Source organism: Hermetia illucens, chromosome 2 (assembly GCF_905115235.1).
Source record: "Hermetia illucens chromosome 2, iHerIll2.2.curated.20191125, whole genome shotgun sequence".
Taxonomy (NCBI): domain Eukaryota; kingdom Metazoa; phylum Arthropoda; class Insecta; order Diptera; family Stratiomyidae; genus Hermetia; species Hermetia illucens.
In genome coordinates, this window is record NC_051850.1 from 78,268,924 (window position 1) to 78,295,713 (window position 26,790).

General features: G+C 42.7%; 1 protein-coding gene across 1 annotated transcript in view; it reads left to right on the forward strand.

The window, feature by feature from the left end:
• LOC119648478 (ataxin-8-like) overlaps window positions 1-26,476 on the forward strand; it is a 41,981-nt gene extending 15,505 nt beyond the window's left edge. The window contains exon 2 of the mRNA XM_038050240.1: window positions 26,302-26,476. Coding sequence (XP_037906168.1) covers window positions 26,302-26,476 — 175 coding nt within the window. The remainder of the gene's footprint in view (window positions 1-26,301) is intronic.
• Window positions 26,477-26,790: the final 314 nt, after the last annotated feature.

Sequence of the window (26,790 nt, forward strand, 5' to 3'; positions counted from 1 at the left end):
CCTTTCACCAACGGGAGGGGAGAGGAGGAAGGGAACTGTTAGTTCAAGGAATCCCCTGCCATCCGGCTCCTCCACCGGATGAGCTCTTTCTTCTTAGCAACGAGAAAGGCCCAAACGTAAGGTGTTGCCACACGGCTCCACCTGTCAGCACTCCTCAGTATCTCTTCGACAATGTTGGAGAGATATCCCCTGCGCCCAAAAGCAGGACAGACTGCATTGAACTCATCAGGAGACGTCGCCTGCTAGAAGTAGGACCCCCAATGTTTGCCATTAGCCTACTTAACGCCGAAACTCCATCTGCCGCCTTGTTCGCTGCTGCTTTGATTTGTACAAAAAAGCTCATCTTTGAGTCAAGAGTCAACTCGAGATACTTTACCGCTGATTTTGACTCGCCGAACGATATGGGACGCAGGGTCGGAATTCTCTTTTCGGTCAGGACGACTACTTGACACCATGAGTAGTCATCCATTCGCTTACCCGTCGCATCAATATACCGAGTCTGCTTTCCACCTGTACGACAGTGCGTCCAGCAACAAGCGCTGCGACATCATCAATTCAAAATATTACTTGATATACTTATGTATTTCCAAACTCCAACTCCGCCGTTCGTATGGATTCACTTTATATAATGATGACGTCATTCACGTCTTAAAGTGCGTTAAATACACGTGAAGCTTTTCCAAAATTATGCACTATGTTATTACTTATAAGCATACCACACCCACATTTAGGATGAACCTAAGGTGGGTTTTCAGGTAAATCTCCAAAATATTGTAATATAGTCTCATTAGCTCTATTTAAGTAGATATTGGAATGGGATTTATTTTCCGGCCTAGATTTCGTATAGATGCATCACTGTGATTTTTTTTCAGATTATTTATTATGCGATTCCACTGTATTGCATATTACAACATACTGATGCATACATATATATGTACGCATCTCAACGATCGAGTGCAATTGAATATTTCTGTTTTACTCCGTGCAAATAAGTATATGTTATATTTACTTAAACTGAATACCTTACCCCTACCCTCTACCTCTACCTATACTAAGTTCTATACATACGAGCCTGTTAGATGCAAAATTATTCCGTCATACTGTCGCTATGGAAGTATTCGGACTTACCAGGGTATTCAACATGGAACATACTAAGTTCTATACATACGAGCCTGTTAGATGCAAAATTATTCCGTCATACTGTCGCTATGGAAGTATTCGGACTTACCAGGGTATTCAACATGGGGCGTGCTAGACAGAGCACGGACGAAAATATTCATACTAACCAGCAGGTAGCGCATCCAGCGCAAAGCGTTCTTCAATACATTCACTATTTGCTGGTAAGTATGAATACCTCCGTCTGTTCTGTGTTTAACACACGCTGTGCGGTCAAAGGGTAGTAGTCCCAGGGCGAAACGTGGACTGGTACCCACGATGGAGCATAAAACCAGGGAAACGCCTGCTGAACCTACACCAACAGCTCTACTACCAACCCCTATCACCACCTCCTCGTGGTGACCGCTGGCACCTCTTTCTTAAGGAAAAGCTGCAGACCGAGAAGGATGAAGGCGAGCCTCCCGCGCCTAAAAACGGGACGAATTATACCAACTGGTCCTCCAGGTTGGGGGTTGGGTAGGGCTGACAACCCTACATGGTAAACAACTCGCTAAGAAGTCACAACAGGAGCCTCGGACTGGACGGATTACACAACGACGAACCCGACAACGACAAAAGGAAGAATGATTTGTGCATTTTCTTATGGAACGTGCGCTCATTGTACAGAGATGAAGCTGCTGAGCACCTAGCCGACACCCTGTCCCAATACAGGGCTGATGTAACAGCGTTACAGGAGACGCGATGGACAGGGACCGGTTTCCTGGAGAAGAGCCGCTACATCATATATTATAGTGGCCGTCCAGTTAACCATGTGCTCGGAGTAGGTTTCTTAGTCAGCCAAAAAATGAAACCTGCTGTTATCGCCTTTGAAAACATAAGCGAACGGCTATGCACTCTGCGCTTGTGAGGCAAATTTAGAAATATAAGCCTCATTAATTTTCACGCCCCAATAGAGGAGATTGAAGAATCGGAGAAGGATACCTTCTACGAGGCAGTTGAAGAAACTCTCGAAGCCTGTCCCATATATGATATCAAAATCATACAGCCAAGTAGGGAAGGAGCCCGTATTCAGGCGATGCGTTGGCTCCCTCCCATAGCTTACACCAAAGTAGAAATGATAACGGACTGCAAATTATTCAATTAGCAGGGTCACACGAAATGGTTGTTGGAAGTACCTGGTTTGCGCGGAAAGCGGTCCACAAATATACATGGGCCTCTCCAGACGGGACCACTTTCAACCAAATTGACCACGTGTTAATTGAACGCCGCCACCTTTTAGCATTGATGAATGTCGGAAAATATAGGGGGCCAATATAGACTCGGATCACTATCTCGTCGGCATGGTGCTCCGAGCTCGAATAACAACATTACCCAGAATCCCCAATCAGGTTAGAGTTAACACTGAATCCATCCACAACACAGCCCTCCGCGACACCTATAAGAGGGAAATGGATGCCGCAATAACTGCAGTCAACAGAGAAACTGGAGATGAAGCATCAACAAATGATCTTCACAAACACCGGAAGAACGTTATTATTGATAGGGCCACAAACATACTTGGCCCCAGCCACAAAAGGAGTCGGAATGGCTGGTTTGACGATGAATGTAACCTAGTAACGGAACGGAAGAATGCCGCATACCGAATAATGTTGCATTCTCAAAGAACGCGGGCACGCGCAGAGACTTATCACGAACTCCGTCAAGCGGAGAAGCGACTTCACAGACGGAAAAAGGAAGCCTGGGATAACCAACAGGTCTGTGAACTTGAAAAGTAGAGGGAGCAACCTCACCAGGCGCGGATGTTTTAACAATAAGTCAGCAGGACGAAGCCTTATACACCTCAACGCTCATCCTGCCAAGACAAAGAGGGAAATCTGATTTCCGACAGAATGGGCATATTGGAGCGGTGGGTTGAGTACTTTGATGAGCTACTGAACAACCAGAACATCGGCGAGTTGGAGGTCCCGCCAGCTGAAGACCACGGACAAATACTGCCACCACCAAGTATAGGAGAAACAGTCCGTGCAATTCATCGGCTAAAAAACGATAAGTCACCAGGAGCCGATGGAATTACAGCCGAATTGGTTAAATATGGAGGTAAAGAAATTCCACCAAGTGGTTCATCAACTGATGCTTCAGGTATGGAACAGCGAATCAATGATTGACGATCGGCAACGGGGCATTATCTGTCCCGCACATAAAAAGGGAGATATCGCACAGTGCAGCAATTATAGAGGTATCACGTTGCTGAGTATAATCTATAACATATTCTCCGCTATCATGCTAGGCGGGATAGCCCCATACGCCCAGAACATCATTGGCCAATACCAAAGAGGCTTCACTCCAGGCAAATCAGCAACATATCAGATTTTCTCTGTGCGTCAAGCGATGGAAAAAGTGTTGGAATATGGCCAATAGTTGCACCATCTATTCATCGACTTTAAAGCCGCCTATGATAGCATAGGCAGACTAAAACTGTACACGGCCATGAGAGAATTCGGTATCCCAATGAAAGTGATAAGACGAACTAGGCTGACCCTGACCAATGTGCGAGGCCAGATAAAAGCAGCAGGATTGAGAGTAATTCGACATCAACAACGGTCAAGGAAAAGGGGATGCCCTATCATGCGTCCTCTTTAACCTGGACCTCCAGAAAGTGATCCGTGATGCCGAGGTAAATGCAAGAGGTATGATCCTATTTAAGTCCACCCAACTACTGGCCTATTCTGACGATATCGCCATCATGGGAAGAACGACCCGAGACGTACAAACTGCCTTCATCCAGATCGAGCAGGCGGCGCGAGATCTCAGGCTGCACATCAATGAAAGTAAGACAAAGTGTATGGTGGCAACGTCAGCACCGAAAACCAACCAACCAAGAACATCAAACCGCACTGGTCAAACGGGAAGAATAGAGATAGGAGAATACAAATTTGAGACCGTTGATAATTTCTCCTATCTAGGGTAGAAAATCACAACCGATGACGGCCATGATGATGAAATCCGCGCACGGTTATTGTCAGCCAACAGAGGCTATTTCAGCTTGCAAAAACCGTTCCAGTCGAAACGTATCATCATAGGGTCAAAGCTCTTACTGTAGAAGACAAGTATCTTGCCAGTCCCCACGTATTCCTCGGAGAATTGGGTTCTTAGCAGGAAGAATTGCGAACTCTTGGTCGCGTTCGAGAGAAGAAGCGTCCGAAGAATTTTTGGTCCCCTAGATGACCATGACCGTCAATAGGTTACGGTGGGCAGGTCACTGAATCTGTATGGATGGAAATGATCCAGCCCGGAAAGTCTGTAATTGCAATATCTATGATAGAAAAAGAAGACGAGGCAGACCCTGCCTAAGATGGAGCAATGGCGTAGGTCAGGACGCCACACAGCTTTTGGGGATATAGAATTGGTGGACCTCGACGCAAAACCGGGATGTCTGGAGTTCCTTATTAAGGCAGGTCTAGACCGGATACCGGTTGTTGTGCCGTTGATGATGGTGAAGATCAATAAATGCCAAAATTGAAGGAGCGTATAAAAGGAGTAACCCTGCCGGGGTTTACAGGGGCCAGACTCCCGATCCGGAGAAATTGCCCTTTATCCAACTTTTGGGAAAAATACTTGAGCTGTCCCAGTTTATGAAGGACAAGCACAACGTACACCAAACCATAAAGGATATGGTGAAGGCCATCAGAGTCCTCTTTAATAGATCGCAGAAAACGGAAAAGGCTAATAAGGATACGTCGAACCCCGCTACACCAACAGTGTCACAAGCGACCCAAGTGACACCTAACCATACTGCAATCGAATCACGGCGAAATAAACGAGTACGTGAAAAATAATCAACAGGCACTTAAGAGGAAAAAAGGCGGACAGGAAACTCTGAAAACCAGTACTACTAGCTCTGAAGGAGGAAAGCATACAGCGAATGTAGAAAAGTCGACCAGCGTTGCGAAGCCCAAGACGAACGAAAACGATGGATGGACTAAGGTTACCAGCAAAAGAACGAAGGGAAAAGCAAAAGTGCGAAAAGTGCGATTGTTATCTCCAGTAAGGGCAATCCGTCCTTCGCGGAGATACTCAGATAGGTCAAAGCAGATCCCGACCTAAAAGACATGATCGGAAAAGTGAACCGAATCCGAGGAACCCAGAAAGGCGATATCATGTTCGAGCTGAAAAGATCCAGCGTGGGCAAAACTGATGACTTTCGCACTCAAGTGAAAAACTCACTTGGCGAAAATACCGCAGGGCGTGCCCAAAACCATGAGATCTACGTAAAATGTAAGGATCTCGATGAAGTAACATCGAAAGGCGAAGTTTATACTGCTCTGAAGGAGCAATTCAAATTGAAAGAACTCACCGAGGAGTCTGTTGTGGGCTTACGAAAAGCCTATGGTGGTACTCAAACGGCCACAATACGAGTACCAGCCGAGGCAGCACAGATGTTGTTGGCGGCCGAAAGGGTTCGAATTGGATGGGTTGTCTGCCGTTTAAGAGAACAAATTTCACTGAAGAGGTACTTTAAATACCTAAGGCTTAACACTTCCCGAAGGCATGCACCAGCAGCATTGATCGATCCGATCGATGCAGAAGGTGTGGGAAGAAAGGCCATTATACCAGAGATTGCAACAGGGACCCCAAATGCCTATTGTGCAAGGTGAAGGAGGGCCAGGACAACCGGCATGTTGCCGGAAGTAGTAAATGTCCGGAATTTAGGAAGGCACTCACTGCAATGAGAAAATGAAGTTTATTCAAATAAACCTGAATCATTGCAGCGTCGCTCATGATTTGCTTGATCAGACCACATTCAAATCTAACATGGAAATCGGCATCATAAGTGAGCCATACAGAAACCGTCACGGTGGTGAGTACAGATTCGACTGGCGGAGCGGGAATATGGGCTTGCAGTCGACAGGCCATACAATGTACTGCAAGTCGGGCAGCCAGTGGCTTTGTGTGTGTGAAAATAAGTGGTGCATATGTATACAGCTGCTACGGCCCACCAAGTCTGACATTGTCTGAATTCGAGCAAATGCTTGATTATCTTGTCCTCGACGCAAGGGGATGAAGTTCAAAGGTGATTGCTGATGATTTCAATGCTTGGGTCCTTGAGTGGCGTTGGAGATAATTAAATACCTGGGGGCGCAGTTTATTAGAAGCTTTTGCGCAGATGGACGTGGTTTTGGCTAACGAAGGTGCTGTGAACAACTTTCAGAAGAGGGGGTCAGGTTCAGTTGTACAACTGACCTTTGTCAGCCCTTCGCTGGCGCGAGGTACGTCCTGGCGCGTCGGCGAACACTAGACACACAGCGATCACCAAGCAATCTTTTTTGAGACATGTATCGAGCCACAGGGCAAAGACCTATCAAGTCCGAAACCGCCAGAAGAGCGGCTCAGAGGGCGGTAGGTAGAGTCGATCAGGGGCAAAAAAAGCGTGCCTATAAGGCATCCCTCAAAAACCTGAAGCTCCCCATCCAGCGAAGCAAGAGGGAATACTTTAAGGAGCTCTGCTCAGAAGCAGACATAAACCCGTAGGGGGGGGGGGGCTGCCTACAGAATCATGATGGGGACGATTCAGAGGCCGTTCATCTCCGCAAATCACCACCCTTTTGTTGAGAATGATTCAGGGGTTATTCCCCCAGCAAGAGGAGAGCCCAGTCACCAGAGACGAGCTATTGGATATCTGCGGTAGAATAGGAGACAATAAAGCGCCGGGACTGGACGGAGTACCGAATAAGGCCCTTAAGCTTGCCGTGAAATCCAGATCGGACATATGCGCTGAGTTGTTCGAAGCGTGCCATGCCCGAGGGGATATTTCCAACGGTAATTCACCTCCAGGTGAACCATCCTCATACCCATATGTCTTTTGGACACGGTAGGGAAAATGTTAGAGCGGGTAATCTATAATTGATTACTCCCGGTTGTTGAGAGCGAAGGCGGACTTTCAGATCGGCAGTATGGGTTCCGTAAAGCCAGATCAACCATTGATGCCATTAAATTGGTTACTGGCTTGGCCGAAGATGTAATTCACGGAAAGGGTAGTACCAGCAATTATTGTGTGGTAGTAACCCTGGATGTGAAAAACGCATTCAATTCGGCTAATTGAAAACTAATACGGAAATCTTTAGCCAAGGTTGGTTTTCCCGCCTATCTCGCTGCTATTGTCGATAATTGTTTAACTAAAAGGAGGCTCTAGTATGACACTGATGACGAACCCCACCGTTGTTCCCGAGGGTATTCCATAGGACTCCATATTGGACCCGCTACTGTGGAACATCATGTACAACGATGTACTTAATTCTCCCCTTCCGAAGAATAGTAGGCTGACATTTGTAGAGAACGGACGTGTCTACAAATTGATATTATTAATAAAAATAATTTAAATTGAAATTAAATTAACTTTTATCAAGAATATAAAAAGATATTTATATTACTTAATTAATAATATATAATTTAAAACTTAAACTTTTCCTTAAAAAGTTTTGAGAAAAAATTCGTTTTTTTTTGGCTTGGCGGGAATGAGCGGCGAGCCGCCGGCGGGTGGCGGACCAGACCGGCCCCCCACCATAAGGCCTAGGGGCACTCGGATCGGTCGTGGAGTCCGCAACGAGGAGGATCCAGACTTGAAAATAGCCAAAGTGAGGATAGCCAATATTGAAAGGAGAAATGGCGAGCTGGCGAAGACACTCGAAGATTTCAAAAGGCAAATGACAACATTGATAAAAAAAAATGAAAAGCTTTCAGAGCAGCTAATGGCTGGGGAGACGGGCCCGCCGTCTCCAAAAGTAGCCAGAAAAAAGGTTAAGCTATCTTCGACTACTTTTGCAATCATGGAGGAACCGGGCTGCCTTGAGGGCGAACAAGTTCTCGACAGCGAATCTGTCCGTATGGAGGACATAGAGAGCAGTAAAGCAGACGATACGAGAGTCGGCGACAACGGTGGCGATGGAAATGTCCCAGAAGAGGATGCTAACCAGGCAAGTTGCAATAGTGAAGATGGAAAATTGGGTGAGTTTTTGGTATATGTTTCCAAAAAATTAAAGAAAAAAAAACAAAACTCAAGAAAAAATATTAAATAATGTTAAAAATAATGCAAGTACGAGTGAAAATTTAAAAAATAATGCAAGTACGAGTGAAAATTTAAAAAATAATGCAAGTACGAGTGAAAATTTAAAAAATGGTCCGACTGGGGATACAATTAGCACCCGAAATAAAGAAAAGGGGGAAAGGGTGCCCCCCTTTAATGTTTATAAATTAGGTGGTAGAGATTTAGCCACTCTACTTAATAGGAGCGCGGGGCTCTCAAATTTTGTTATTAAAAAGACGGGGGCCGAGAGAGCCCAAGTCAAATGCAATAAAATTGCAGATTACAAAAAAGCACGGGAGGTCCTCGAGCGAGTGAAGGCTCCTCACTTCACCTACACTCCAAAGGAAGAGAAGGTGCAAACCTTCCTTCTGAAAGGCTTGGATGCGGAGGAAGAGCCCGATGAGGTGCTCAAAATGCTCCGGGAGACGGGAAATGAGGTTAAGTTCCTCTCAGTGTCACGATTTAGTACGAGGAGGTCCGTTTCGGAAAAACAAATCCTGCCGCACTTCCTCGTGCAGATAAGCCCGGAGAGCCGGGGAAGCGATCTGATCGGCATCAGGTCGCTTAATTACCAGGCCATTCGTTTTGAGCGCCTGCTAAGGGGCGAAATAGTCCAGTGTCGAAGATGCCAGCGCTATGGTCACTCGGCAGTGAACTGTCAAATGACCTTACGATGTGTAAAGTGCGGGAAAGACGATACCGCAGCTGAATGTTCGCTGACTGAAGCAGATGGCAAGGAAAAAACTTTCTGTGTTAACTGCGGAAGCGGAGGGCATCCGGCTTCGTACCGTGGATGTCCTGCATACCGCAATGTTAAGGTCACAAGGCAGCAAGCACCGAGATCGGCCCAAAAAACGAAGGTGTCAGCGGCGTTGGATGGTACCGTCCCTTCGGCACCAATCGTCTTTGGGATCCCATTTGCAGAAGTAGTTCGACAAGGGGGAGCTAAGAAGCCCCAACAAGATGCAAGTGGCGGGATGAACACCATCCTCAATAAAATACTAACCATGTGTGAAAACATGCAGCATACGCTACACGTACACAATACAAAAATAAATAGCATAACAGAATATTTACACAAAAAGCATGCCCGCTGCTAGGTCTGCAGTCACAGCGGTACCACTGGATGGTCTCCGGATCATCGCGATTAATGTGAATTCCATCGTAGGAATCCATCGAAGAGCGGAGCTCCTTGATTTCGCTGCCAGACAACAGCCTGACATAGTCTTGATTTCAGAAACCCACCTCAATCCGAGGCATTCGATAACATTCAAGGATTTTGAATTCGTGAGGAACGATAGACGAAATTGTGATGGGGGAGGTGGTACCGGAATACTTGTGGGTCGCCATTATCGTTTCAGGCATATTAATAGGCCTGAATTTGAAACCTTTGAGTGTATCGAAGTCTCATGTATTCTTTTTTCACTGCCTAGAGGAGGGAATTTATACATTCTGTCAGTCTATGCAGTGGGAAACAACCGAGCCAAGTTCAGGGAGGAATTCCATTCTCTGTTTACGATACTCGAACTGAATAGGCTGCATAATTACTATATTATAGCTGGCGACTTGAATGCTAAGCATACCTCGTGGCTAAACGCCACAAACAATCCCAGAGGGGTATTCCTCAAATCTTGGATAGAGCAATACCAGATAGAGTATAAATGCGAATTATATGGGTCAGAGAGTCCAACCTGGCCCAGGGCAAATTCCTATCTGGATTTGTGCATTGCTGACGCGCGCTTGAACTTTAATTTTAGGAATCCTCATCGGAAACTACAGACTCTTCCTTACGATAGCGATCATAACGCTATTCTTATTGAAGTTCTGTTTGATGGACGAAGAGTTCGCCTTCTGCCGATGGACAGTGGCATCCACAGGCTGAACTTTAAACAAACAAATTGGAAAAAATTCCAAGAGAGGTTTATTCGGGGATATCGAGAGGAATGCCCACCTCTTGATGGGGAAAACGATAGTACAATTGCACCAGGTGACAGGAACTTGAGCAACGAGGAAATACTTCAGTATCTTCTCAAGCTGGAGAACTTGACGCTGGAAACAATTGAACAAGTCGTCCCTAAAATTAAACCTCGCAATAATATGGAAGGATATGAAACTGCAGCCATAAAACGGTTGAAAAAAGTGAAATGCCTTCTGCTCACTCGCGTCAACAAAATCTATCGGAGATATGGGGACTATCATCATCCCATATTGGTTGAGTTCAAATCACTTCTAAAGATCGCGCGGGATCTTATCCGTCAACATTACGTAAGTGAAGTGAACTCCCAGTGGCGGGAGAAGTTAAAGGGTATTTCACCAAGCGATCCAGATTCCATGTTTACTAAGATAAATACGTTATTCCGCAAGAAGTCACGAATAACTGTGCCGAGAATTAAAGTCGGTGGCAGCGAGACACAACACCTTATTGACTCAGGTATAGACACGAATAGTGTAACTGCTGATGCGCAAGGCAATTACATCGTGATGGATGATGCTCTGAAACTCGAACTTATAGGGGAGCACTTTGAATCGGTGCATCGGCCCAGAACGGACTTAGAGCCAACGCGACTTTCGGAAATTGTAGAACGAGATGTCCACAATTTCAAATATAGCCTGAACGGCACCACAGTTCTCCAATTTAGCTCTGCGTTGCAGGCTGATCTCATACCGAGTGATAATCTGCTTGATTACTTTGTCTCATGTGTTGAGTTAACTTCCATATTCAGAAGAGTAAACAATAAGAGATCATCCGGTATGGATGGCATTCCCAACGTGGTCCTCAGGCATTTACCAGACATTGCCATTCGTAATTATTGCATTTTGTTCCATAAATTAATGAACAATTCCTTCTTTCCAGGACAATGGAAGAAAGCCCGAGTATTCCCGATTTTAAAGAGAGGGAAGGATTCATCCAGCCCTCAAAGCTACTGCCCAATCAGTTTGCTGCCTAACATCAGCAAGGTGTTTAAGGTTTTGGTATTGAAAGCCTTGAACGGGCATATCAAGAAGAAGGATTTATTGCCGAACGCGCAATTCGGATTTCGATCTGGACATTCAACAATACATGCAATAACGAAGGTAACGTCTGATATTTGCTGGCGGATTAACAATGGTGAGTGCGTAGACGCTTGCCTTATAGACATGGAGAAAGCCTTTGATACCGTCTGGTTGGATGGACTGATTTTCAGGCTCCTGAAGAATGAGTTTCCCAGTCACCTCGTAGCTCTGATGTGTAGTATGCTGTATGGCAAGTGCTTTGTTATTACGGACGGAAATCTCACTACTAACAGAGAATTTCATGTTCTGAATGGATTACAACAAGGGACAGTGACTGCGCCTACACTTTTTGCGGTATTTGCCGGCGAATTGCTCAATTCTTTCGATTTTAATAAATCTCCTAAAAGGTCGTTGGTTGCCTTTGCTGACGATCTGATAGCCTACACGGCGCACAAGAAGGTAACTGAGGTGCAAGTTGAACTTCAGAAGATGTTCAATGATATTAAGTTCTTCACGAACAGTTGGCGGATGAAAATCAATGCCCAAAAGTGTGAAACGATTCTGTTTCGAAATTCCTTGGCGTATGCCAGTAGGAACTTGAAAAGGAATTGGAGAGATTTCTACATTGTCGCGAACGAGGATAGTTCTGAGCGCATTCCTCATAAGAAGTGCGTTAGATACCTGGGTGTGCGTCTTGACGAGCGTCTCCAATTTAACGAGCACGTTAAAGTCGCGCTAGAAAGCGCTCGCAAGGCATTCATGTCTCTTCGAAGACTCTTTTATGCTCCACATCTTAGCCGGAAGGTTAAGATTATTTGCTATCTTACTTTGGTTAGACCGGTGCTTACCTACGGGTGTGCTATCTGGTTTAATTTGAGTGCTAGCCAAATGGAGAAAATAAGGATCTTTGAAAGGAAATGTCTGCGTGCATGCACGGGGCTTAATAGGACTGCTTCGTCAAACAATGAGCACTATGTAACTAATGATGTGATGTATGCAGCTGCTGCTGTGCCAAGAATCGATACAGTTATCGTCAGATTGATTCGGAATCATATAGTGCGATCTGCTTCGCATGGTGAGAACCCTTGGGTTTCGCAGCCGTTCTACCCAAATGATGGGTATTTCGAGAAAACTCTCACGACAGGCTTCATTCCTCCCGAAGCGTTCGTGTATCTTGACAGGAATGGTCTAATTCTTGATTCTGCCGGTGATCCGGTTATGTATCATATACATAGACGGGCCACGGACAAAAGGATAGAATACCCCCCGAATTTGACAGTGGGGGCTCCGGGATTCGACTGGAGATACTCCAGAGCGAGAGCAATTGACATTAAGCGGGATGAAAAAGAGAAATCTTGGTACTGGTGGCTGCGGGATGCCGGTTAGCGGTGGCCGTGCTCAGTCCTGCCATTTGTTTCTTGGTGGGGCTTTGTAAATATGTATACATTGAACGGGTGCTGATTTTGTCTCCAGTTGTAACTTATAAATATATACGTTATTATTCTTTGTTTTTTTTGTATGTTATTGTAAAAAAAAAGAAAAAATGTGTAATATAAAATCTATAATTATGATAGTTTTAAGAACAATAATTTAAGTTAAAAGTATCTTTTGAAGCGATTAAATATTTATTATTATTTTTTATATTTCTTTATTTGCCACTAAGGCCAAGTGAATTCTGTCGGGTTTTTGACCATTTCCCGACAACTTATTGTAAAATTAGATTTTCATTTCTTACTGTTTCTCTTCTCTGTCTGGAAATCGTTATTCAAACATTTTGAGAGCCCACAGTGGCCATTAGATTTAAGTTATTTTTTGTTATTTTAAAAGATTGTTTTTTATTGTTCATTTTTCCAATCTATTGTTACTATTGTTACCTATTTCTTAAAAATAAAAATGATTTTAAATACAAAAAACAATCTCCCCTTCCGAGGGAAGCCACAGTGGTGGGTTACGCTGACGACATAGCGCTGGTTGTTGTCATCATTTTCAAGCCGATCATCACATGCTTGGGGGTGGTGATATACAGGAAGCTTAGCTATGAGCAGTACGTGCAGTATGTTTGCGACAAATCATCAACTGCAACTATGGCTCTGGCAAGGATGATGCCGAACAACTATGGCTCTGGCAAGGATGATGCCGAACCTGGGCGAGTCACGGCTTACCTCTAGGTTGCTTATAGCCAGGGTGGTGACCTCGATCATGCTCTATGCAACCCCAGTGTGGAGGGAGGCGTTGCGGATGTCAGTTAACACTAGCAAACTGAATGCAGTCTACAGGAGGACAGCTGTGAGGGTATGCTCTCCCTTCAGGACTGTCTTAAATGATGCAGCATACGTCATCTCCGAAAGGATGCCGATTGACATCTTGGCAGATGAGATGCCGAATATATACAATACGAAGCGGACGAAGAAGACTGAAAGGGAGAGATTCATAAATAGATGGGAAGAGTGGTGGGAACGCCCGGGAATGGGTCGGTGGACTCACAGGTTCATTCCTGCCATCAAGGAGTGGTTGGAGAGACGACACGGTGAGATTAATTATAATCTCACCCAGTTTCTCACAGGGTTTGGAGGATATCTCCAATACCTGCACAGGTTTAAATTGGAGACCTCACCCATCTGTCCAAATTGCGAAGGAATCCCAAAGGACCCAGAGCATGTATTCTTCCACTGTCCGAGATTTGTGGAAGAAAGGACGAATCTAGAGGACATTCTAGGAGAGGTGCTGGTACCAGAAAATCTGGTGCCGAAAATGCTAGCACATCAAGAAAATTGGGATGCGATCAACTCCATGATCGCACCTATCCAAACCAAACTGCGAAAGGCAGAGGAAAGGAGAAAAATGCGGTCACGTGCGCCGCGTACAGAAGAAATAGGATTAAGCTAGAGTGAGCTGACTCCGCCCCGTGATGTAATACCTTATGGTGGTTCCGCGGGGCAGGGAGGGAGTCGGGGGTGGTTTTAGTGGGTAAAAATCCCACACGCTGGTGTGTCCAAACCAGTGTCTTTTGAAGATTTCCACCTCCGCTGCGCGGTTTCTCCTGGAGGAACATGGTAAGGAGCATCGCCCTGTTTACATTGCATTTCTAGATATAGAGAAAGCATTCGACCGTGTACCACATGAACTCATCTGGAATGCTCTGCCGAAACACCTAGTATCAGAAGAACTAATGCGCTGGGTTAAATTGCTTTACCACGATCTGAAAAGTAAAGTTAGAAGTGTGGCAGGTGTATCAAAATTGCTTTGTGTCTCTATCGAAGCTCATTAAGGAAGCACCCTCCCACCAATAGTCTTTGTTCATTTTATGGACACTGTTAAGGGAAAGTCGCACCGCATCCTTGAAGAACTATTGTGCCCTATGGACACTGTTACACGGGGTATGTTCAAAAATGGAATTATGGCCTTATCAATTACGGTCTGAGATTGAGTCTGAATAAAACAGAATTCTCGACGCCCGATTCGAATGTTTTTGTTATGGACACCGTCACATACACGTCCAGAGTCCTATATTATATAACTGCAAAAATAATCTCGAGAAAATTCCCAAAATGGAATGATCGCCTCATGCAACACGGCCTCAGATTGAATCGAAAGAAAACTGAAAGCTAGAATTCACTTGCCAAGATTGGTCTGAACGTCGAAGTCGATGGTAAACAACCAAACCACCGACCGGAACAACGGTGGTTTGATACGCTGGATGAGGATTTAAAAGCCTCGAGGTTACATCCAGATCAGGCATTTGAGAGAGGCAAATGGCGAAACCGATCACGACAAGCCAATCCCACTTGTGAACGGGACAAAGGCTAAAAAATAAAGAAGAAGATTCCAATGAAACGCCTTGATGAAATGGTGTTCCACAACTGGAATTCTTTGCGGTCGATATATCAACTAACATCACAGACCCAAAATTTACCGTAGTGTCGTTCGCCCTGCCACGCTCTATAGCTCTGACTGTAGGCCGACTATAAGAGGCAATGAAGGTCGTCTCGCGGTAGTGGAGATGTTGCGTTGAACCATTAGCGTAACTCACCGTGATCACATCCGAAATGTAGATATTCGTGTTCAATATGGGTTGCACCGAACGTGGAAAAATTGCGAGAGAGGCATCTTTGAAGGTATGGCCACGCAACTCGCGCGAAAGGGAATTCAATTGCCAAGATCGGCCTGAACATCGAATTGGAAAACGACCGAAGGGCCGGCCGAAATAACGGTGGCTTGATACGCTAAATAGTGATTTTGGAAATCTTGTAGATTTCAATTGTTTAGAAGTTGACTTAAACAAACATAAACAGTTCGCAGTTTCGGCTGCTGGACGCTTAAGATATAAAAGTTTCGTGTTTTCCTTACATGTTTTTTCACTAAACAAATCAAAAATTACTCCAGACATAAATATTTTGCTCATTCTCAATAAACAAACCAACATTGCTTATTCATATATACTGATGTACAATAATAACAATACTGGGAAAGGAAGTTGCACTGCGTCATATAAAATTGTGTCGTTTTATTGGTTATAGGAATCCATTAAGTGTCACCAATAGGAATTATATTCGCTACTTGCATTTAAACTTGGCACCTGTTATTTTCCCTTTGTTGTCATTTTATCTCTTGTTTATAGCAATTCAGGATATCGCTTAGATCTCAATCTTCCTTCACTTTAGGCAGCTCCTCACTTCGTTGATACTCCCCCACGTTCTGAAGATCGCCCTCCTTGCCTGATTCTGATGTAAAGATCGAGAGGAGTTAATTTAGTATGTTTGTGTAACTCCTTCTCTGTTGTGCTCAATGCTACTATGTTGACCTTAGCTAGATTGATGAGCAGCCTCGCCTTCCTGCACCAGGAACTGATTCCTAGTCCAGTTTAGTTGCATGCATGGGAAGCTCTCTTTAAACTTCGCATAAACTTATTCCATTCATGCATGGGATATCATCGATCCTACACGTCCAACAAATTTCATTTGAGTTGAAGGACCCGGGTTTTGAGAAAAGGTTTATTTCACAAGAAACATTAACAATCGGCAATTTTAGCAAGATGAACTAAACTCTGCCTGGAATAAAATAAATATGATATGATAGGATGATCCAACCCGAAAAGTCTATAAGGGCAACATCTGCGGTAAAAAAAGAAAACGAGCAGGACCTTGCCTAAGATGGAGTGATGGCGTAGGCCAAGACGCCAGACAGTTTTGAAGTATATCAAATTGGTGGACCTCGGCGAAAAACCGGGATGTCTGGAGCTCCTTATTAGGGCAAGCCTAGACAGGACACCGGTTGTTGGGTCGATGATGATGATGATGAAAAGTAGACGAAGAACCAACTTTCGCAATAAGTATCAGACAACCATGAATTTGCAACTAATCGACGTTTCCATTTGCTCGTATAGAAGTTCCGGTACAAATAGCTGGCGGTTGAAATACAATATATGTATACATCTGATATAAATTCTTTACCGTTTACATTAGGCGCGACTTCTGTCCGACATAAATATCGCGACACAAATGGCAAATGTAAATGCACCTTAAGTCATCTATTTGTGGCTTTAAATCAGAGAAGTATTCGGTGATAAATTTATAGTCATTGCCGGAAATTTTGACTTGCCGATATTGATCAGCTATTAGACGTGTTCATTGTCGTTCAATTAGTGTCATTTTATTGTCTCTAATTTTTCAATCTGGATGGCGGCCAACGTTAATCGTAATGTTATGAATAAAGGCTTTCCTTGTAGAAGTTTCGAGATTGGTGTGATTTGGAATGACAAAACGTTTTGAACAATTTATGTTAGTGCTACATTATCCAAACTAAGTTTTTGATTTTTAGTTAGGTTTCTGCCAGTACGTTTCGGAGTTTTTACATAATCTGTTGTTCTAGATTCGGTATATGTGTTGCGAGTCTGACTTTGTTTGGAAATCGATTTTTAAGTTTCATAAAAATAGTTCCTTTGTTTGTGTGTGTTGGGGGAGAAGCTATAGATTATGAGACTGTGTTGGCCCATAGTACTCGCCACCCCCATCTAAAGGAATATTCTGGATTCACTATCGTATTGCAGGATTTCCGTTAGTGGATGTGATGTTACCCGTCGCAACTGGAAAACATCGGCACCAAAGATCTGATACCTGATGCGTCTATAGGCGGGCATTCACATAGGAAATGTGAATTCATTCACATAGGAAATGTGAATTCCGCTTCCTCATTACATGAGGAAAACGCATCATCTTGAATAAGTCCTATTCTGAGCATATGCCCAGCTTGTGATTTATGGCCTGTCAGAATGCCCGCAATACTTGTGCAGGTCCTCCTGCTTTTCGACAGGATAAAATTTGCGGTTCTGGAAGGAAAAGTTTGGTGTGTCGAGCAGCATTTGGGCTCTGCCACCTGTCATTGTGGGAAGTTTTGTTCCCAGTTTTTGAAAACAGACTTAGCCAATGCTACTGATACTCCAATTGCTGGTTCTGGTCCCGGCATAGAGGAGATTGACCCCTCTTTCGCTAAAGCATCCGAGATTTCATTTCCCTCTAAGGCACAGTGACCAAGCCTTCAGAGTAGTTCTACCGTATTCAATGTAGAAATAGAGTTCAAATGGTTTCTGCATCCCTGAAAGATTTTCGACGTGATCAAAGGATTACTGAACGCCCTCAATGCAGCCTGGCTGTCATTGCAGATTGCGATGTGCCTGCCCTTCAACCGCCCGTCCATCACCCAGTTTGCCGCCTTTAGGATCGCATAAACTTCGGCTTCAAAAATCTTTACATATTGTTCCAAAGGAAAAGCCTACTTCTCGTTTTTATTCGAGAGGTAGACTCCGACTCCAGAACCCTGTTCTATTTTTGAGCCATCGGTGTAGAAGACTTCCGTATACCCCGCCGCACATTCCTCTGGGACTTCCCAGTTCTCTCTACGTTTCTGGATAACTTCATATCTTCTACCAAGGATGTATGGGGACACGAGAATCGGAGCTGCCCTTATTTCAGTGCTTTAAATAAATATATCCAGGGGCTGCAAATTGAGTAGTGCATTCAGAGCTGCGTCGGATGTCGCGCTCATGGCATTGGTGATACCCAGACACAGAGTTCTTTGCAGTGCGGCTAGTTTAAAGACAGACATTTGTCGGATACAGAAGCATCTGTTCGTATTCACATTCATTGAAAATCTTCGTAGGAATTTATTCGTATATTTCGGATATATTGGTATTGGCGGATTTTCCGCCAGGTTGAGGGTTGCGTAGGGCTGACAACCCTATACGTAAAACCGAAGTACGAAGCCATGGAAGGAGCCTCGGACAGGATGGATTTTAAAACGGCGAACCCGGCAACGACAACGGAATAACGATTAGCGCATTTTCTCATAGGACGTGTGGTCCTTGTACAGACCGAATGATGCTGAGCAGTTAGCCGATACCCGGTCGTAATGTAAGGCTGATGTAACGACGTTTCCAGATATGCGCTGAACAGGGAACGGTTTCTAAAGAAGAGCCACTACACCATATATTATAGCGGCCATCCAGTAAACCATTTGCTCGGAGTAGCTTCCCTAGTCAGCAAAAAATGAAACCTGATGTTATTGTCTTTGAAAATATAAGCGAAAGGTTATCCATTCTGCGCTTCCGAGACAAATTATAAGCCTCACGCCCCTACAGAGGCGACTGCAAAGCCGGAGAAGAATACTTTCTACGAGGCAGTTGAGCGGACGCTCGAAGCCTGCCCCAAGTATGATATCTAAATCATACTTGGAGATTTCAACAGTTAAGTAGGGACAGAGCTCGTATTAAGGTAATACGCCGGCTCCCATAGCACACAGGGATACTAATTATAAGAGACTGTGGTTAGCAGTATCGCACGAAATGGTTGTTGGAGGTATCTGGCTTGCGCGGGAAGCGGTCCACAACCGTACCTGAGCCTCTTCAGATGGGACCAGTTTAAACCAAATTGACCACCTGTTAATTAAACGCAGCCACCTATCAGCATTGATGAATAGACTCGGACCACTATCTCGTTTCCATAGTCCTCCGAGCTTGAATTACGATACCAACTACAATCCCCTCTGACAATCAGGTGCGACTTAATATTGAAGTCATTCACAACACAGCCCTCCGTAACGCATATATGGGGAAATTAATGCCGCAATAACCGTAGTCAATAGAGATCCTGGAGATGAAGCATCAACAAATGATCTTCACAAACACCTGAAGAACATTATTATAAATACCGCCACAAACATACTTGGCCCCAACCGCAAAAAGAGTCGGAACGGCTGGTTTGACGATGAATGTAAGCTAGCAACGGAACGGAAAATGCTGCATGCCGAGTAATGTTGCATTCTCAAAGAACGCGGGCACGCGCAGAGACTTTTCACGAGTGGAGAAGTGAGTGGAGAAGCGACTTCACAGACGGAAAAAGGAAGCCTGGGAGAACCACCAAGTCTGTGAACTCGAAGGGTACAGACAGCAACCTGACCAGGTGCGGAAGTTTTACCAACAATTCAGCAGGATGAAGCCTGATACACCTCGTCGCTAATCCTGCCGAGACAAAGAGGGAAACCTGATTTCCAACAGAATGGGTATATTGAGGGTTTTGATGAACTATTGAATATCGAGAACATAGGCCCGTTGGAAGTCTCGCCAACTGAAGACGACGAACCAATACTGCCACCACCATGTATAGAAGAAACATTCCGTGCAATTCGTCGGCTTAAAGATGTAACATATTCTTCTCTATCTTGCTAGACCGAGCCCTGTACGTTCATAACATCATTGGCCCATACCAAAGAGGCTTCACTCCATGCAAATCAACAACAGGTCAGATTTTCTCTCTGCGATGGAAAAACTGTTGGAATATGGACACCAGCTGCAACATCTTCTCATCGACCTTAAAGCCGTCTATGACAGTATAGTGCGGGTAAAACTGTACACGGCCATGAGAGAATTCGGTATCCCAACGAAATTGATAAGACTGACTAGGCTGACCCTGACCAATGTGCGAGACCAGCTAAAAGCAGCAGGACCACTCTCAAGACCATTCAACATCAACAAAGGTCTGTCCTATCGTGCGTTCTCTTTAACCTGGCCATGGAAAAATTGATTCATCATGCATATGTAACCGCGTGTGGCACCATCCTCTTCAAGTCCAACCAACTACACTTAACCTACGCTAGCGATATTGGCTTCATGGGAAGAACCACTTGAGACGTACAGGCTACTTTCATCCAGATTGGGTAGGCGGCGCGAGATCTTGGGTTGCTCATTAACGAAGGCAAGATGAAGTACATGGTGGCAACCTTAGCGCCAAAGAAGATCGAACAGCATCGGATCGCACTGGTCAAACGAAAACAGTGAGACTACAGCTTTGAGACCGTTGATAATTTCTCCTATCTAGGGTCGAAAATCACAACCGATAACAGCTACGACGATGAAATCCGCGCAAGGTTGTAGGCATCCTACAGAGCCTATTTCAGCTTACAAAAACTGTTTCGCTCGAGACGTCTCACAATAGGGTCAAAGCTCTTACTGTACAAGACAATGGTCTTGCCAGTCCTCATGTATTCCTCGGAAACTTGGGTTCTTTGCAAGAATTGAGAAATCTTGGCCGCGTTCGAGAGAAGAATCCTCCGAAGAATTTTTGGTCCCCTACATGAGGATGGACAATTCTACGGAATGTAGGCTACGGTCTACATAACGCCAGAGAGCTTTCAGGGATATCGAACCGGGATGTCTGGAGTTCCTTATTAAGGCTTGCCTGAATACCGGTTGTTGCGCCGTTGATGATGATGTTGATGATCTGGTTAAATCAAAATATGATGATAGTTACGTTGAAATTTTCGGATTTTTGCAAAATTTTGAATTTTGTTCAACTTTTTGGAATTCGGTTTTCTGCCCTTATAAGAATAGAAATTCAGTTTTGCGAAAAAGTTACATTTATCTGGTTGGACTTTGAAATTGTGTTGATCCAGTTTTTTTAAATAGTTTGCGGATAGAATCAGTATGACTAAAAGGATGTTAAGTATCAGTGCGTCATATAAATAGACGACCCGGGTTTTATTAATATTATCTTTCAAAACGGCGTTTATCATCCTTTAAAAGTAGCGGGCGCATTTTTCAACCCAAAAGGCATTCGCAAATATTCGTAGTAGTCATTATGTGTCGAGGAAGCAGTACTTTATCGAATAAATCCTCAATATCCGGGTTTGAGTATTCATGACTAGTTGGGATACTATTTAATTTGCGGTTATCTACTACGATTCTCCAATTGCCTAGTTTAGAACCGTTTACCTTCTTAGGCACGATCCAGAGTGGTGTATCATATGGAAAATCCGATTCTTGGATTACTTTATCCTTCAGCATTTCTGAGATTTTTTGTTCCACCTAATTTTGGTGGACTTGTGGAAACCTACAAATTTTAGGGAAAATAGGTTTATCAGAAGTAAGCTTTATTTAGTGCATAATAGCGCATCAGTTAAAGTTAGAGCATCCCCTTCTTTATAACATAAATAATTGTATTGATTTTGACCTTGATCAATTCAGCTTTTTCTTCGGGGTTTAGGTGATCTGTTTGTTTTAAAGTTTTGGTTGCGCTTTCTACTGGAGCAAGTTGGTCTAAAGTAAGCCGAAGACTTTTAGAAATTGTTTCGGGATCTTGATGCTCGGACATAAACGGAACCTTCTAAAACTTTGTGCGAAACAAAAACTTATTAAAATCGATTTACTCGAAAACAGTTGAACCGATTGTCACGAAATTTGGTGAGGTGTTGTCTGTGAATCCCTTTAAATATAGCGGTGCCATTTTGTGTTGAGTTTGAGGGGGTTTCCCCTTACATGCGAAAGGGCAGTGTTAATTTTTTTTAACCGAATATGACCAAGGTATCAAATGAAAGGGCGCGATTAGGACTTGTCGAAAATAATCTTATGTCTTATATTGAGAGAAACATAGGAGATCGTGGGTCCTCAGAACTTATTCAACCGAAAAATCGGGAAAAAATCACAATGACTCCTACTTACGAAATCTAGGCCCCAAAATACATCGCCTTCCGATATTAGTACAAATAAAGTTAATAATATAATATTACCGTATTTTAAAATTTTAACCTGAAAATCCCCCTTAAGTTCATCCGAGAAGAACAAAGATGTGCAGTGGTATAAGGTAAAATATTGGGAAGTTTGGAAGTTTGTTATTAACAAACTTATAGAAGGTGAAAGTTTTGCATTTCACGTAAATTCATTGCACTCTAAGACGTTTATCACGTCATCATAAGCGAACTTATAAGAACGACGAGGCCCATGGGGGCATTTGAGTTTTCCTTTTTTAGCTTTTTTTAGTTATTTGTATATCAGTATGATTTACTCGAGGCAGACATATGTATCTATAATATGTTATATAAATGCGCTAAGACAATTTGCAGGTAGTGACCAATAGGGTGACTATGTGCGTAGGTTGGCATAAGTGGAAATGCGTGAAAACGCGTCAGATCAATTTGGATGATTCATGCATCGTATAGGTGTGCATTAGTATGAAGTCATGGGTAACGTCTATTTATTTAGGATGAAGATAACATTTGTCTTTGATATGTATATACACATGTATGTATAACTTGGAGTTTACCGATTAATCAAGGAATATTTTGCATTTTTAGCTATGTTCGAATTGAGAGTTCTTCACGTAAGATGAACACTAAACCTTAATACCCAAAGCGCCCAGCTTCCAACATCCCAACTTGTTATGTGTTCATTGTAGCCAACGGGGACAGCGATGTTTTCTGTCTTCTTCCATCACAGTTTTTTTCCAAATTAGAAAAGCGGCGGCAATTAGTAAAGAAGTCGGGAAAACGCAAGCTGGACGCTTCAGGTACGAAAGGTTTTGTCTTTTTCTTATATAAAGACATTTTAGTGTGCATTTGTCCCAGCAGTATGTAGCACGTAATATACGCATATATTATCTGTGGGTATCCACTTTCACGTGATATTGGCATTCATTGTCTTGAATTTGCAAAGAAGCAACAACTGTGACCTATTTTAATTTCGTTAGTGATAGTGCGATTTCCACCGGTGCTAAGATGAACTCAAAGGCGGGGGGGGGGGGCGGTTTACAGCCAATTACTAAAAATTATAGTAATATACTATTATTAATTTTATTTGAACAGATCACAGATATTTGAACAAATCTGAAAAAAAATCAAGAGGCTAGTACTACATGGTGCCTAGGCTCCGAAATACCGTCCATGCTGATATCCCTCCAAATAAAGTTAATAATAGTATATTACTATAATTTTCAGTAATTGGCTCCAAAACCTCCCTTAAGTTAAACCTAGTACCACGTGCAGTATTGTAGGCTATAATATAGAGCATGATGGTACACTATTACTACCAAAGTTATAATAGGTGAAAATAGTGGTCAAAGTGCCAATTCTAAGACTGAATGTTCACTCAAATATTTACAGACAAAACCTTTCTTATCTGAGGCATTCAGCTTCGGGTTTCCCGACTTGTTTATTATTTATAACGATGGAATTGTCAAAGTTATTAATTACTGAACCAGTGGGAACTAGAATATTTTGTCCAAGAATGAAATCAAATTTAGTGTTTGCCAAAATTAGGAGTTAGGCCCAATATTCGATCGAATTCTGCCGGAAAGTTTGTCCAGATCCCTTTGGGTATACTTCCATTACAGTGCGAGCATGATTCCGGAAATAAATTGTTATCGAGAAGTGATGTATTTCATCCAGTTAAGCAATGAATAGTTTCACTTTTTATTGTAATGGGAATTATGGGAAATTTTTAAAATATTTGAACGGTTCTGAGGCATATACTGAAAATTTTCTACCTCATTAGCGTGAAGTTTTGGTTATTGGCATAGTGTGATCACTATTCAAATATTAGTTTTGTTGGTTAAAATTTTGAGTAGGACGATACTGTCTCTGTTGGGAAATGTCTATTAATTTATTATTAATAGGAGAATTTTTACCGTTATTTTTGTCATTTTGGAAGTTAAACTGTGGCACATAATTTTATTTAGTATAACCATTTTTACTTATAAAATTTTTATTATTATTTGCAGACTAATTGTCAACATTTTTAGGAATTCAATTCAATTCAAAAATTAGTTTCTAATTCCCGATTAACAGCTGAGTTTTGAACTAGCTTCTGAATAAGTTATCTGTAACCATCGTGGTAGTGAAATGGATCCAGGATGTCAAGCACTTTAATTGCTATTGCTCTAATAGATGCCGGGGATACTTTGGGCGGAATAATTCCCCTATCCACCATTTTCACAGACACTGCTATTGTTCATGAAAAACAAGTCGGAATTACCGGAAGCTAGCGCTTCGGGTATAAAGATTTTGTCCTTATCTTATGTAAGAAACTTTCAATCCGTATATAGGCACAAATCCAACATATTCCTTCATATTTTCCAAACTACAAGGCATACGTACATATTACAGCAATATTATCCTCACCCTAAATAAACAAACTGCCTATTTCCGAATACTGTACAATGATCGTACCCATATTTCCTATTTACTTCGTACCCAAAACCATGCATATGTAAGTATATTAAATAAAATAGTACGAATATCAAATACGGCTAGTTTAATGTACAAATATATCTATCTGCATTAGACACTACCCGCGAAATTCATTAGCACGCATAGAATATACTGCATCTACATACACACATGTCTGTTTGGAGTAATTGATATATAAAGAAATTACTAAAACACTAAAACAAAATAATTTTTTCCGACCCCATTTATATGAACTCACTTCGTTGTGGTATTGACGAATTGATATGTGATGATGACGTCATACACGTTGTGGAATGCACGAAATTCACAAAAATACCCTATAACTTTGTTAAGAATAGTTGCATTTTCTTCAAAATTGACTAAATTGTGTATTATGTTATGCCTTACACTCATGTCATTTTGTACTTCTAGGATGAACATAAGGGTAAATTTCTAAAAGGAATATACTGTTATTAACTTTATTTGTGCAGATATCGGAACCGGATATATTTTGAGGCCTACATTTCGTAGAGAAGCACTACAGTGATAGCCCAAAATCTATTCAACGAAATTCCTTAAAATATTCACGACTTATTCAGAACATATATCTACGGTCCGCAAACTATGATAATTGCGATTCATTCAGTATTTTTTTTTATTCAGCCTTGAAAAACACCAAAATTTACAAAAAAAAGTTTAACAAGGCACCAATTTAGTTTTCAATATTTTTTAATAATCCTAGTTTGCTGACTGTGGTTAAGTCCGTTCGTTAATGCCGTTTACACTTTTCCTTTAAGAAGATCAAAGCGCCCTCTAGCGTGGCAGCAGGAAAACATCTTTTTTTTGGAAGTAGGTATATAAGTTGCTCTGTATTTCAATAATGAACATTGCAGTCGAGCTGGAAAAATTACTACCGCTGCTTAAGACATTATTTCTAAAACAAGCGAAAAAAAAAACTTTCACGCGGGATGAACCACTTAAGCAGCTACTCCTGGAGCCAGATTGCTGCAAATAAAAATTTAACCAAACCGAGAAGCTCCAATTTGAATCTGTTGGATATTAAACGGATCACCAAGCTTTAACGGAAAAAATGCAAATCACCATAAGGGCCCACAGGAAGCTATTACTATGAAAAACAATGGCCCTTTTTTCGGTCATATGCATGATCTGGGTGGAGTGGAGAGGTTTTCAAATCTTCGCCGATCTGCTTTTTGGTTGTTTAATTGTTCCCTAAAAACCCTTTAATTTGTTAAATTATGAAAAACCCTCATTAAACGATTTGCCACTATATAACCAGAAACCACCTTATTAATAAATATACTTAGAGAAATATTTTGTTATGGTCTCAGTACTTGTTGCCATGCTCATGCTGCTAGGGTATATCGAAGAAGTTTCCCTAATCGACGATATCCGAATGCGAACGTTTTCCGCAGACTGCAATTCAAGCAAGATTAACAAGGCAACTTTGATGAGACGAGGGAAACGATAAAAGCCGTTCCAGTCCATAAGAGCTGCCTACAGTTTCGTTGTACAATTTTTCAATCGTAGTACAATCTCGGAAAATATTCCGACAATTGTGGATTTCAATTTTGACTTGACCTTGTTTCCTTACCATTCTCTAGAGTCCTTAAACTACATCCCCAGGACTACGAAACGTGGGTTCATTGTTATGATTCGCTGCAAGAACGAATTAGCGAAAATCATAACTTCACTAAAGATATTTTATTCACCGATGTATGCCTTTTAGCCAGGAAGGAATTTATAATGATTACAATAGTCACTAGTGAAGTGAATTGAATCTCCGCGTGTTACGTGAAGCACATTTTCAAAATCGACACCGGTTAAACATTACAGCTTCATAATAATCATCATCATCAACGGGTCCGGTCTAGGCCCGGCTTAATAAGAAACTCCAAATATTCTGCTTTGAAACCTGAGTCCACCAATTCGATATCTCTAGTAGCTGTCCGGCTTTCTGGTCTAATTTTTGTCCTTGTCGGGGCTCGTTCATCCTTAGCTATACGAATTAGGTGACCCACCCACCTTCGTTACGTAGGCTATATAAATGTCCATGTTCCCGTGGGGGCCAAAAATTCTTCGGAAGACTCAGT